General features: G+C 41.3%; 1 protein-coding gene across 1 annotated transcript; it reads right to left on the reverse strand.

Moving 5' to 3' along the window:
• Positions 1-14,172: 14,172 nt before the first annotated feature.
• On the reverse strand, positions 14,173-15,087 carry LOC135499357 (uncharacterized). Its single transcript, XM_064790103.1, has one exon. The coding sequence runs from the start codon at positions 15,085-15,087 to the stop codon at positions 14,173-14,175; it is 915 nt and encodes a 304-aa protein (XP_064646173.1).
• Positions 15,088-15,890: the final 803 nt, after the last annotated feature.

Raw genomic sequence — 15,890 nt, forward strand, 5'->3', positions numbered from 1 at the left:
CTCGTAGGCCAAACAGAAAAGCAAAAGACCCCAAGGACAAAGCTGGTTTCATAATTACTGCAAATGATAAGGGTAACAGCTGCCATGAAATACACGATTGTCTCTTCGAGTGTGTTAGGATTAAGAAAAAACCTAAGATGGGCCGAAAAGGTGAACACAGATGGTCTCTAGACGTCCGCCAGACTGTCTACGCTCTGATGCGCGACCGTGAGGAACATTTCTCAATTCAGTTTACCCACATCCCTCACCTCAATCAAAAGAAAGAGACTCTATGTTTTAAAGATCTTATAATGGTTACCCACGATGAGGAGTTGGCCGTTTGGGAACATTTCTCCAAAGTTCTCTGCAAAGAAATTCGTCTTCTCACGAAACAAAAGACCAAGCCAACCACCGGTATGATGAGAGCCATGATTTCGGAATACTACACTGGTTTCATCCTTGCGAATGAGAAAAATGTGCCTAAGCATCTCCATTCCTCAACTTCATACAACTGCGGAGAAAATATTGGCAAAGTTTTCTCCAAGCGTGTCTTCATTGGGACTATCTTGGACAATACCAAACGAATTAAGAGACTTGAGAAAAAATTCACGTCTTTTGTCCAACATGTCCAGAACACCACCGACACCATTATCGAAAACATCAGCGAACCAGAGAACCATTCGAATTCCGATTTTGAAGAAGATGACGTCATCCAACCTTCATCTCCTGACACAACCCAAGCCACCGAATATATCCCGAATAATGCACAAGTACAAGATACCTTGAATCAGCACCAGCAGCCGAAACCAGGCACCTCTTCAGTCTCAGCAACCGATGCAGTACCTCTTACACCATCTCCAATTCCGTCTACAGTACCCATACCTGTAACAGTAAATGGTAGCCATGGACCAGCACCCATCCCAGCGACGGTGTCTCATCTCGAAATTCCCGGGTCAGTTGTCTTGTCACTTCCGGACCAGACTTTCGAACAGTATCCATTGTACCAGTACCCAACGGCAGCGGATAATTTCCAGTCCTACCCTAAGCAATCACAGCCTTTCCAACAGCAGCAAGACCATCACCAAAATCAACACTACCCAGTCTTCTCGGCGTACGAATATAACGTGGCAGATCTGTCAACCATCAACGCCATGTCCTTCCGAGGGATGTTAGAAGATAACTCAACATATATGTTAGGCAATACCGCAACAGCCAATTTACTTCCCGCCGAAAACACAGCATTCGATCAACCCAAGGCCACCAAAAATGATCTCCTCGACGAATTATTCGATGAATTGGCAGCCAATGAACCCACGAATATTGGTCAAAACAGAGATGAACCGAATACACCACCACCCATGTCTCGCAACCAGAATGGTGAAGTGGATTTCCTAGCCACAGCTGTTGCCGTAGCCCAGTTGGACCTAAATGTGCCACCAGCTGACTTTAACCCACCATCACCCGTCTTCCCACAACCTGTCATCGAAGAGCCTCAGCCCGAACAACAACACCCAGAGCCTCAGCCTGCTGAACCACAACCAGAACCAATACAAGAACCAGTGCCTCCAGTCATGCCAGCCGTCCAACCTGAGCCAATTCAGCCACCACAAGCCACCCCACTACATCCAGAACCAGAATTACCAGCCGAAATTGCAGTTCCAGTCCCAGAGCCCGTCGCAGAAACAGAACCAGACCACCCAGCCGAAACTATCCCGGAGCCAATTCCTGAGCCAGTCATACCGAAAGAAGAAATCCAAGAACGCAACGTTTTTGACATGGTAGCTGCAAACGGCCTGTTATTAAAATCCGAAGAGGCAGCCATTCCAGATCCACAACCGAAGACTTCAACAAATACCGAAATGAAAGTCGAAATGATCAAGTCTACCATAACCAATCTGAAAATGGTACTCAAGCCAAAGCCAGAACCAGTCATCAAACCAATCGACCCCAAGCCACCGTCTTCGCAGCAGCACGAAGAAGCTGATATCGACCTTTTACTCACCAACAATATGAATGATAAAATGGACATGGATTTTAACATGGATATCCACGATAATATGTTTGGGGATGCCGAAATGGATGACGACCCTCTCTTCGCCGACGAAGCACCACCACCCCTTCTGATGCCCTTCGCTAAGAAGTCTACACAGCCTAAGCCGTCCAACAGTAACAGTGCCCCCACAAGCCTTCCCAAGAAGAAGATGTCAACATCCAAAGTCACGAAAATGCCACCACCACCACCGTCACCAGCCTCCAGTATCACCGAGTCCAGTAAAGCGAAGCCAAAGAAGATCGTAACCAAGAGCACTGGCAGATTCACCCATTCAGGTAATTATGAATTTTTTGACCCATCCAAAATTTCAAAGTCCTAACTTCCTGATATTCTTGTATTTTTAAATTTTATAAGTTGAACATATATCTAAACCCTACCGTTCAAATTTTGTATTTTCAGACTTTATGGAGGCCAAGAGAACTTACAATCGCCGTTTCCGAAGTACGTGGAAGTTTGACAAGACGTTGCCGATTTCTCAAGCCGACGCCATGCCACTGTTACCAGCATCCACCATCTACTGTACCGACAACACCGTCATTGGTATGCTAAAGGATAGTATCACGACGCTGCAACTCGAAGACGATGTCTATCTTGCCTCGCCGACAGAGTTCTTCAAGTGGGAAAAGAAAGACCGCTCGAGTTTCAAGGTAAATAGCCAATTTTCCTCGATTTATACTATATTGTTCCATTTTCATGAAGTTAGAAAATATGCAGAGATTCAAGAAGTGTTGGACTTAGAAAATTGTCGAGAAATATCAAAAATTGTATTTTTTTGCATTTCAGGAAGTTAAAACTTTTCAATATTTTCACTCACCAGATCACTCAAAATTGTTTTCACTTGTATTTTTCAGCCTGGAAATAGCTGGCTAAACAACTCGAAGAGATTTAGCGTCATGCCATGCCGTGTTACACTCAACAATGACATCAAGGATACCATCTTCAAACACTGGGTGCTCCTGATCGCCGATTCCAAACACAAGGAGATCAGGATATTCGACAGCCTCCTCAACGATACGTCATCTTGGATTTACCCGTTACTTCGAAAACACACCGCTTACGATCTGTCTGGTTGGAAACTCAGACCCCATGCAGATCAGGATTATTATCTCTTCCGCCAACACGACGGTCACTCATGTGGAGTTTATGTGGCCATGAACTCTGACTGTTTCATGCGATTCAAGAAGCATGGCGAAAACGTTTCCGAAATTCGAAAGGACTTGTCATACCTTGTGGAATACAAGAAACAAAAGTTTGTGGGCTACATGAAACGGGTCACCATCACTGACCCCACGAAACTCACAACTCAAACCTGTTCTATGAAATCTAGCGGAGTTGGACCACGCCACCCGCAAGCACCACGCAAGGAGATATCGAACTGTGTTGTTGCGAATGACAGTGATAGTGACAGTGATGACGATTGTGTCTTTATTTCTGAGACAAAGTCCGAATCAGACTGCGAATCGTCTTCTCCGAAAAAGGCAAATCCACCTGAACTATTGGACGACAGTGATAACGAATCAGTGCCTGAGTTAACACTCACGCCACCACCCTCTCCTATGGGTGTTCCTCTCAATTTGCAAGCCGACGAACTGCCTGACATTCTTCCCATTAAAACCAAAAGGAATAAACTTGCTAAGCGAAAGTGCACAGACTGTCCTCCAACCCCTGTGGTTGAAAAGAAACCAAAAACGTGTAAAAAATTACTTTGTGTTGTGTGAAATAGTGTTATTCAGCAGTACGTATTGAACTCTGACTTTGAAGTCAAATATACCTAAAGTCTATTTCCCAGCAGAGTAAAGCGGCAAACTGCCCCACAAAGGCCAGGCTTATCATGCTATTACCCACAGGAATGTAGTGATTAAAAAAAAAACTGTGCACCAGCCGCCGAACTACAGAGCGAACAAAAGAGTCATATCTGATATTGGATGGAGCACGTTCTTCTTTCATCATCTTTTTCTTCTTCCTTGGGGTGACCAGTTTCCCTGTCTCCTTCTTCTCCTTCCTGGCCTTCCACACTGATGACGCACCAACACCACAGGCTTCAGCAGTTGTCTGAACACATCTTTCTACTGTCAACTTCGGGTTTTTCTTCTTGAAAAAGTCCAACACATTCAAAATGATTTCTTTCTGCGTGCTCTTAAAAGTAGCTCCTGACTTGTGTTTAACAGGTCCCCGAGATGGCCCTGGCTCCTCATCATCATCATGGGGTAAACCAGGGGTAGGGAGTACATAGAATAACAAAAGAAAACCAAGGAAAAACATCTTCAAGAACAAAGGTATACTTGACTTCACAATGGTGAATGAGAAACTTCAGTGTCTCAACAAAAACACATGGTTAAACCAGGAAATTACCAAGAATCAGGAGGAAAATCCATCTTCCTGAGTGACGTCAGCTGTTTCCATGCAGTAAGATACCCTGTTCTCAAATCATTGAAAAATCTTAAGAACTTGACCAACTGCATTCTACAGATTTACACATAGTCATGCATGCAACCCCTAAATAAGAAGTGTGCTAAAATTTCGAAAAAGGGTATATGGCTACCTGAGACCTGGGAAGCCTGGCTGGCAGTCAGCTAAGCAGGATATTTTATTAATTGGCTGAGTTTGAAGATGCCGCTTTACTCTGCTGGGAAATAGACTTTATTTTATTACCCTTCATGTTGATACTAACATACTCCTGCCATTTCGAAATTCTGTGTTGAGTGCCAACATCAATGATAATAAATATTACTGTAAATAATTGTGGTGCATATGTATAATGAAAATGATGTGAATTGTAATAAATTGTATTAGAGTAACCATCTGTGTAGTATTCGTTCTGGTTCCAGTGTGCTCCCGATGTGTGAAAAATTCAGAGTCCAGATTTGTTGAGTTAATTTCGGTGAATTTCTAAGTCCAGATTTGTTCAGTTAATTTTCGCCAAAATTAACTCAACCACAGAACAAATTCCTATCTGAAATTTTCCAAGTCCACAGTTGTTCAGTTAATATTGGCGAAAAATAACTGAACTACTACAGAACAAATATCTGGGTGAAATTTTCAAAGTACAGATTTGTTTTAATTTTCACCAAAGTTCCGAAAGCACTACAAGACATGGAATTTCACTTCCAACTTCCGCTGATTTATGGAAAGTTAGAATATGAGTTTTCACAACTTCCTGTTCGTGTACTATTTTTCAAGAGAGGATCCAAATCGACCATATGGATCCCCCCTTGAAAATGAAATTTGAAGCGGAAGTTAGTGATTTCCCATACATTTTTCGCCAAAAATTGGCCTAACTTCCGTTTCAAATACCACTTTTAAGACCAATTTTTCAAATATGGTCCGTGCCTTTATGCCTAGCAAAAACACACACCTACGAGGAAGTTAGGATAGAGGCATCAATACAGGAAGTTAGAAGAAATGCAAAATAAATGTAATATAATATAGAAAATACATTTTATTCGGATTCAGATACTTCGAAAACATACATCATATATTTCTTCTTTTTCTTGGGAGAAGATTTCGAACAGTTACAATTACATTCACAACCAGAGTCATTTTTTGAATTTGTTCTTTTTACTCCTCGTGGTTCATTTTCAGTGTCTTTGTCATTTTCAGAGTCTGTTTGAGTAGCCATTGAAACCATGACTGGTTTAGACGGAGTAGATAGAGTAACAGGCACAACACGCTCAACATGCACAGGTTCATGCTGCACAGTGTCATTGGAAGATGTAGCGTTGTAGTCCGTGGTATAAGAATGTTCAGAGTGCTCAGAGTCAGAATCGCGCACACTAATCACAGAAAGTTTGTTGTTGACAGGTTTATCCAAACAATTTGAATAGTTATTTCTTTTTGGAACATTGACTGTTTTATATTTTGGAATAACAAAATTCGTAAATCCTGTGTAATACTGCGAAGCATGTTCTCTAATTGCAATCATGGTAAGTAAGACACTCTTACCTGTGCGTTCATGAATTTCACTTGACATTTTTTCGCTCAAGTACTTGGCGACAATAGGCAGTTCACTAGTTAGCAAAACGATCAGACCTGAAAATATGAAAAATTTTAGTTTCGTGAAAACGTCAAATTTCAATCCCTGATGGCATGTCATTTTCAACTTACAAGTAGCGCGCAGCGAAAAAGACTTGACATCTCAAATCACATGTTTGACATTTGTAATGACATGATGTCTCTATTGGCAGCCCATCATTACATGTCACTCTGAAGGCATGACATACCTTTTTTCAAGTGGCAGCCTATCATTGTAAGCTGTCATAGGAGACGTGATTCGAGTCAGTCTGACCAACTCTCATACTCCGAACGACACTCATTCTGGATGGAGTGTCACTTGAAATGTACAAATGGACTTAGAAAATTTTTTGAAAATAATGAAAAATGGAAATTCGTGATTTTGTATATAATTCAATTTTATTAGTTTATCGATAGCTTTGTAACAAGTACTTTGTAACTTTTCGACATAAATACCTTCTTGTTACCATTGCATGCAATAAATTTATTATCCATCATATATACAGTGTTTTTGTTCATTTTTATACAGTCTTTTCCAGCACCGTTCCAATCGGCTTTCACTTGCTCGTCATTTGTCGGGTCAAACCGGTCCATGTATCCGATAGCCCACTGGTGACCTTCTCCATATGGTTGAAGAATGTTGAAAAGGGTCAACCAACACACAAACATTGTTATTCTGGAGAACAAGAGTCTCATTTTGTAGGCATTTTCTTTGTCGCTGTTATTCTCACCAGTCATCAAGTTTGATGGTTTGGGTTCACACTTGTCATTTTTCGCTTCTATTTCACGGATAATTCGCAGACAGTCATCAGATCCTGTGATACCTTCAAAATTTTTCATAGTGTTCATAGAGGAAAGGTATTTGATGCTGGACGTGTTAAGACCCATAATCGTATTGAAAGTCACGTCGAACAGCGGCGAAGAGTCAGTTCCCGTGAGAACAAATCTTTCTGAGAAACATAGTTGGTGGACGTGTCTCATAATTACACACAAGTGACTTTCTAGCGATACGGGCTTTGCACTCATACGGAATTCGACGTTTCTGATGCATTTATCCTGTTGTTCATCGGTCATAAGCGCGTCTATGTCTATCAGAGTAACATCTTCACGTTCCATAAATTCTCTGTACATTCGATTCGTCAGATATGGCTGTAAAAGACATAAATTGGCTTCGGAAAACAATTTCTCGACGTTCGCTGTTCTCGGACAATAGGCGGCTATTTGATTTGCTCGGAATTTCGCAAAACGATCCGAATTTGCTGTTTGGACATTTTCATTCATTGCATGGTTCGTTCTAATTCGATTTATCATAGCATTCAACTGATCAGTTTTAACACTATCATTTTGACACATTTCATCTGTTATGGTGTCCGATGGCGTTGTTTTTTCATCATTGTTTCCTAAGTCAGGTCTGTAGAAGTCATCGTTGAACACACCCATGACATTGCAAACAACATCAGGGGTGAGCGCGCCCATAGAATTAATCCACAGGGCATTGGCTAGCGTTTTTTTACACCATTTTTTATCATCATCTAATGAAGTTGCTTTTTTGGACGTTGCTGCAGCGGCCACTTCTGTCGAAACTCCGATTTCGTGCGTTGCTTTGATTATAGCACTTATGCTACCTGGTCGCAGTGCCAAGCACGTGAGATTTTGTTTGTTTATAAGCACGTTCGGATCATTGGTCTGCATAAAACGTTCAATTCTCGAATGCAAATCCTTTATGGCATTTACACTTTCCATACCACAAACCGCTGCACCACTTCCAACATTCGACGTGTTTGTATTTCGCGTAAAACGCACACTTTCTTTCATCATAGAATTCATGAGAGTCCTATCGTCCACATCCTCTTCAAATCCTGGCATCGAGCCAACAGTCATTTGCGATTTCTGGTATTCCTTGAATCGCATCAACATTTCGATATCGGATCCGGTAAAAAGTGAATTCATGATTGACTGGTGCTTTGATTATTCCTCCTCTTCTTCGCAGCGTAGTGAATTGTCGATAAAACACCCGTTTCCAAATATGATATCAACCAATCGCATCAGAAATGCATTGTTTATATCGGCGACTGACTGGCATAAATATAAGTTAAAGGCCGTGTCCACGCGCAGCAAACAGTAATTTTTATGAGTAGGTGCCGTACTCATTTTCGCATTGACAAAGGTATCATTGGCAGTTTTTGCTTCGTTTAAGCCGTGTTTGGTCCTTTTCATGTTTTTCGTGCTGTACTTTAGATCGCTTTTCTCCAAAACTGTTTGCGCTGTCTCTTTTTCGACCGTACAAGCGATACGGAGCGTTGCTTTGTCCACTAGGGGTAGTAGTGATTCGAACTGATCGTCACCGCAATGATGTGCAGCGTGCTCGTCGTCCTTCATTTCAACGTCATCGCCATCTTCGCCATTTTCTTCAGCAATATTGAGGTCTTTGAGACTCTTTACCAACACGTCTTCAACACCCTCGTAGGCAACACCACCGAAAATCAACTTTGCATACTTCGTTATGAGTTCGAGTTTATGTTTTTGCGATGCTTTCCCCGATACTTGCACCACACGCAGAATATCTTGCATGAAATCGGCAAATACTGCTGCTTGAAATATATCGTTGATAAATTCCAATACTCGATCAGGTATGCTTTTCAATTCGTGAGTACTAAACAACGGTGGGTAAAGGTATGCTTCCGGTGTCACACATTCGCCGTCCAAGGAGAAAATCCTAGTTACACCCATACACGTGAACCACACTTTTCGATCGGTACCGTCCATGTGGAAGAGGTATTCCAGTTTCGATGAGGTTTGTTCTGCATTTGATAGTGTCCTGTTGGTATTTCTTTCCAAAATGAACACACCACGTTTGGCATCGGTTAGAATAAGGTCATCTTCCACTTGTACAATATTTTCGCTGCCAGGAACTTTGGATAAAAGGAATTTTATCACTTCGCGCACAACAGACTCGTGTCTCATCCAGGAATTGACCCACACCTTTTCCACGCGGTTCATTGTGAATGGGAAAATCAACCATGGAAATTTCTTCACTCTATAACACTGAAGTGATTTCCTATTCTGTTTTCCCTTTCTTGTGTCGAATGTAATTTTCGGCATGTTGGTATTTTTCATAACATTTCTGTGTGATTGTCCTTTCCTGCCGCTGCTATTGCTGCTGGTAGTGGTATTAGAGTATTTTCCACTTTCCGATATATGTTTCCTTTTTCTCATTGGACCGAGCATTATATTATCCAATTCGGTTTCAGTGTCCTCGGAGTCTTCGCTGTTTTCATTTTCCGCTTTAGCAGCCGCAGAAGATGACGTGTGTTTGGTGCGTGTTTCTGTTTCAATACTATTAAGAACGTGTTTTACGAATTTGATGGTTTCTGTCTTCTTTTTACCCTTTTCGTCAAGAGAATCCATTTTAGCAAGGGATTCGTGTAAGTGTGTCATTTCCAGAGTATTTATCCAACACAGCATGTTCGTATTACGGCACTCGTGCCACCATTCGAGAGGATTTGGATCGAAAAACACGTGTGGACCATATCGGAGTATGTCTTCGCTGTTTTTTATCACAGTAAATAAGAAATTGCGACTTTCGACGGTTGTCAATTCACTAGTGTATGAATCGTAGTGGAAATTTTTAGCCATCTGTTTCCATTTCATTTTCTTCGCAAATTTTTTGAACTGTTTGCGCGATGTGAGTCGTATAAGAACCAAAACACCAGGTTTTTGATAGAGTTCTAACATTTTAGCTGTTGACAATTCGTCAGAGTCAAAACTGAACAAATCCATGTTCAACCGATATATTTGCATGTTTTCGCTAATTTTACTACTTTTAGTTATATCTTCTTCTTGTAACCGATGAGCTTCTACGTTCATTTTAAACACATGACTGGACAAGTTCTTTTTCTTAATCTTCGATCTTACAGGCTTAGCTTTGCCATTTTCATCAGCATCGTCTACTGGCGCACTTTGGAATTCGAAATCTTCGCCGTATTTCTCTACAACACATCCTTTGAAGACGTCATACTTCGATATGGTCATATCGGTTTCAACATTATACAAAAACATTTCGAAAATTTTCAAAGTCCCCACTTCCGCTTCAGAGCCTGTTTTTTTTCCTAACTTCCTGTTCGTGGATCAGTTTCAGAAATTGTAGGTTTAAATGATTAAATCACTGAACATTGCCAAACTGTGTTATCAGTGGTGATGGTGCTGTCCGTTTTGAACGTATTGGACGAGATTTTTCAGTTTTATTAACATTAGGGAGTTTTGTTGTTGATATTGTTGCACTTTGGTTAGTTTCGGACATGTACGAACTGCCCGCACTCGACATGGTACGAATGCTGGCGTCTGGTACACTTGGCAAACGTACCTTTTTTCCATATCCCATATCGATCATGTAGCCACTTCGAATTTCTTGCCTATCAATGTCTGATTGATCTGCATGTGACTCGGTTTCGGACTCAACACTTGCACCGTTGCATTCATCAATGGTCATGGCTGCATCGTTGTCAATTTTGGTCATATGTTGCTTCCCTGCCTGACATACTTGTGTAATGGCCAGTTTTTTATTTCTATCGTATACAATTTGGCCGATTTTCTGACTCGTGTGCTGTAGGTTATTCGAAATGGGTAACAATTTGTTTAGAACCATTTCAAATTCTGCAAACCAGAGCTCCTTGCCCCTAGCGGTAAATTGCTCATCCACTGTTACAGCAGCAGCACCAGTACCGTTGGCATTTCCACCCGTTTTTTCACGCTGTTGTTTATCAGAGGCATGATGTAGTTTTTCTACCGTTGTATAATTTTGCCAACACTCTATCAGTCTGTAGTAGTCCTTTTCCGATTCCAATTTTTTGGTGGCTAGTAGTTTTACGTATTCAACTGCTTCCCTGTGGTTTTTCTTCATTTCCCGCAGTACTTTGTATACATTTGTGAGGTAGATTTGAGATTTTGCCATGTCCATTGCTTGAATACGGATGATTTTCTCCCTCGTGGGATCTGTGAGTAAAATCGATCTCAAATCACCACGAGTAGGATAGGCATCTTCCTCGTGGTAATCGTATCCTACATCCGCTTCCTCATCTGATTGCGATGAATTCGAATTAGCTGTATTGCTGTTATACGAATTGAACCATTCGTATGAATCGGCCAATGTTTGTAAATGTGCCTCGTCGAACGAATTTCTCATATTTGAGAGCCACCTCACGATAGAATTCAGTACATCCATATTTCCTATATCGGACGTACGGACAGTGTCAAAATGCCACAACAGATATCGAAAGATATTCCGACACCACACGAGTTTATACTGTCTATGATAGGCACAACAGCGGCTTTCCAATTGCAAACCTTAACACTACTCGAAAAATGCTACAAGAAATGGATGAGTAAGCCTCTCGAATCGCTAACCAACTGTACGTTGTGTGGCGCATTCGTCAAAATCCGGAAACGCTATCCTAAAGAGCTATGGCTCACCACGGACTGTACCAAATGTATTTTTGTCATCAACAGATTCAGTATCGAACTGGCCGAAAATCCATCCGGACTGTTGGTTTCTTGGTTCTTTGCGCGAGAACAGATGAAAAAGCTGATCGGACTAATGGAAAAAGAAACAAAAAAGAAACTCAGTCTATTGGAATATAATAGTTGGGAAAAACAGTTGAATGCGAAAAATAAAGACCCTGCGGTATTTTTAGACGAAGTGTCGCTCGAAATAGACTGTATTTCAATGTTGATTCACGTATTTATGGGAAGGTGCAAGTCTGAGGAGGGAGCTTTCGAAAATACGCACGGATTGGACGGTAAACACGCTGAAATGCTCAACTTGGATAAAATCATAAGGCAAAGTGTTGTAGCCATGCACATGTACACTGATAGGTACCTGACCAAAAAACGCTTGGTACACACTGGAAATAAGCTGGATAACGAAGAAGTTGGCAGACTGCGTCAAGAAAGGGCCAATATGATCAACAAGAAGAAAAATACAACTCACAAATTGGCAAAGTTCAAAAGATTCATGAAAACTACGAAATATCTATGGGGTAAAGATGACATGCACGACAACGAACTGATCAGCATCACAAATCCGGACGAATTGTTAAAGAATATCTGTAGAATGGCTACGAATGATAATAACAAGTGTACGCACGTGGAGAATAGGAATTCTTGTGTCTATGGCAATACGGGAACACTGTTTCTCACAGCTGAAGAAAATAAATTTCCCGATTTTCGATATCTGATCGACGACAAATGGGTTGAAGAAAAAATCCTTCAAGATTATCGCAAACACCACGGACAAGTTCCAGATGACGAAGTGGAGAGAGATGAGATTATTAACAAGGGCTATCTGAATTTTCACAAGGAAAGTGCAAAGAAATCCGAAAATCTACCAGGTGTACACAAAATAAAAACTCACTACGATCCGAAATTGCACTGCAAGTACGAAAAAGCTGCTATGGCAAGTAATGGCGGCGACAGTGGTAAGGGCAGTTCTATGGTACATGGAACAGATGACAGTGGAGGTGGTGAAGGGTCGAAAAAAAACGCAGTAACGGTCGCCACGGTATTGGAAGCAGCAAGACATTCGCATTTGAGTAAAATGAGAAGGGACTTGATGGCATCTTCTACTTCTACTTCAACAACAACAACCAGTGACATAGGCAGAAAACGCAAACACAATGAAATCGAAGACGAGGAGCGTGACGAATCAGAGGACGACGGGGCAGCGGATTTGTTTTCCTACAACAGCGATGATGGCAGCGATAGCGAAGACAATTTTGCAAGAAGCGGCAACACCTCTGTTGGCATAAACTTAGGCTGTGGTGATAAACAATTGGAAAGAAATTCAATCGTGGCAAACAACCCTAGTGAACACAAGGCAAAGGGCAAAGTGGTAAACACGAAAGATCAAATAACCAATATGCGTTTGACGGGTGGATTGAACTCTATGAGTAAAAGAAGCAAATACAACGATGTAAACGAGAATAATTTATTATTTCCATCATCAACAAGCAATAGTGTAAACACAAAAAACAACGTCGTCCTCGCACATCGGTCTCACACACGAATTGCGGCGTGAAAATATGCGAAAAAGAGAGGACAGTGTTGCTACAGCGACATTTTTACTCCGACTACATAAAATGACCACCCTGATGCAACACCATGTTTCGAATGAAGACGGCGGCGATAGCATTGGTGACCCACGAGTGAATAATATTTCGAAAGATAAACACACGCCGTTTTTTTGCAACTCCCCCCTCGAATATCTTCACTCAGCCAGACCACCGTGTGTTTTCTGTACGCTATCGATGTCTAAAGGCATGGGTTGGGTGTTGAACGACGCCGTGAAGATGAGCAAGGAGGAAATGCAAATGGTCGGCTCCGGCTGTGGTCTTTCGAACCATAACGTAAAATGGAAAAGTTTTAACCACTCTTCGAGTTCGGGAAAACACCAAAGTGGTGGTAGTGGTGGACTTAGAGATATCGCTCTCGGTATGAGTGGTGGTGGTGGTGGGAGCGGATCGGGTGGTGATATTCTAAATACGCATTTGAATAATCCACAACCGTTTATTTACACTGCCGGGTTAGACGATGCACACGTGACCATCGAAAATGGACTTAGCGAAATTTACAAGAATTGGTACGGTATCAAATTTAAGACATTACTGTACAATGTTTTCGAAAAAGTCTACAAGGGGTGCATTCAACTGGCCGTTAGTAATACTACAGGCCTGAGTAAAGACGACAGCATGATGATTTCCCACACAGACGATCAGAAAATGTGCATCGCCCTCCACGGCCACATTAACACATCTACTAATATATTATGCAAGGCTAACACGAGAAAAACACTAATAGAGTCCGACGTTTTCCAAATGGATTCGCTAGAGAAACCGCTGCACACGTGTAATGTTCCATATACTGTTCTCGCCCTGGAAACGCTACTGGAGAATAATACCAAATTACCCACACTGGAACAAAAGCGTGTCCAGACTCTTGCTCATAATCATAGTTTAACAACGAATATCCGAATTTAGTGAACCATTGAATCATGAATTAAGATGATTATTGTGAATTAAGACTATTGCGAATAAATATGTATTTGGAGATAGTACTTGCTTTTTAGTTTTTTTTACTCAGGTGCTATCCTTGTTTTTCTTGTACAGTTGGGCGTACAGAATGGGAAACTGTGCCCTAGCACTACCGTACACTTTCAAATACTCCTTGATATAATCGGCCATGTATTGGTCTACCTTGTTCTCGGGCATGATACCGACTTCAGAGAGTAGATTTTTCATCACATCTCGCATTTCATCACTGTTGCTGTATTCACATGTAACCATAGGGTATTCGATGACATCATCACCGAGACCGCATTCTTCGAAGGTTGGTCGCATGTCCATCATTGTGTTGGGTATTTCCTCCTCGATTGTTACACCAAGTCCGTAGTTAGAAGCTTTGATTCTTTCAAAGTCGTTGATATACTGAGCCCATTCGGGGTACTTCTTTGCCATAATAGCCGTAACATGCAGCATGTATTTGCACGATTGAGCCGCACTCACAGTCATAACAAACTTGCCGTTTTCTTTCAGGAGACAATCTGATATAATACGCAGTGCTTTCGGAAAGTTTATCCAGCGCAGTGCCATGAAAGAGGTGACCACATCGAATTTCTCACCGGAATAGAGAGCCGCGACCTTCTCTTCGTCCGTAATATCACACACATCGAATCTTATTCGATTCCCGTATTTCTCATTGGCGTTTTTGATGAAACTTGGATTAAGGTCTAATGCCACGATAGAGTCAGGTGGTGGAATTTTCACACTCAAATACTTGTCCCAGAAAACGCTGGTCACTTTACCGTCGCCGCAGCCCACATCAACCACGTTACGAACCGGGTGATTTTTATACATAAAGCACATAGCGCCACACTCATCCATTACCGTCTTGAACATTTGAAGCTGATGATTTTTAGCTCTATATTCATCGGGATACCTGGGTGTCTTGGATGAAGACGATATGGGCGTTGAAGTAGTTGGATTTTTAGCCATTTCAATATCAGAGCACAGAACACAGTGAAACGCAGAAATGTATGATCAAGCAAGCATGAATGATAAAATGATTCAAGAACATAAGCATTTATATACAAATGGTGGTTATATTTGTTACAATTTTCTATTTACAACAAAAATGCATAATCTGGCATGTAGGGGTGAATGAAGACAATTTGGCGGACTACTCTTTGACAAAAAATTGTCTTCGAAACTATTTACACAGCAATATAAACTTTTTTTGATTTTTCTCATTTTTATATTTTTTTTCGTGAAATTTTTTCTAAGTCCCAACTTCCTGTTCAGCATGCAAAAAAATAACTTTCAGAATTTTTCAATGTATAACTTCCTGTTCGAGATACATTTTCAGTTGTTCGATTTATTGGCGATTTAGGCACAAATTTTTTTTGGCTTCTTCTTTCAATTCACGCTGAACAACGTGTTTTACAGGATCAGAAGCAAGAATACGCTGCCCAGTGTACATGAAACCGGGTGTGATTCGATTAGAAGTCAACTATAGGTCAAATGTCAGAAATATCTCTCTTAGTTTGTTGACACATCTACCGGTTACAGTTCCATAGTAGTCTTTGAAATTTCGTAGAATCCAATACATTGTCAGCGGAGTAATATGGTGCTCGGGGATAATGTTTTCCATGTTTGTTCTATTCTTTTTACACGGCTTCACGACGTAGGTGTCAAGTCTTGCGTAGTGCATCATTTCACGGATAGCCAAACGATACAACACACGTGAAGTGGGCACACGCTGAGCAGCAGCAGCAGCGACAACATTATTCGCATTTGAT

Source organism: Lineus longissimus, chromosome 15 (assembly GCF_910592395.1).
Source record: "Lineus longissimus chromosome 15, tnLinLong1.2, whole genome shotgun sequence".
Taxonomy (NCBI): domain Eukaryota; kingdom Metazoa; phylum Nemertea; class Pilidiophora; order Heteronemertea; family Lineidae; genus Lineus; species Lineus longissimus.

Excerpts from the sequence above, each read along its gene's own strand:
- LOC135499357 (XM_064790103.1), bottom strand. The coding sequence starts at position 15,087 with ATGGCTAAAAATCCAACTACTTCAACGCCCATATCGTCTTCATCCAAG.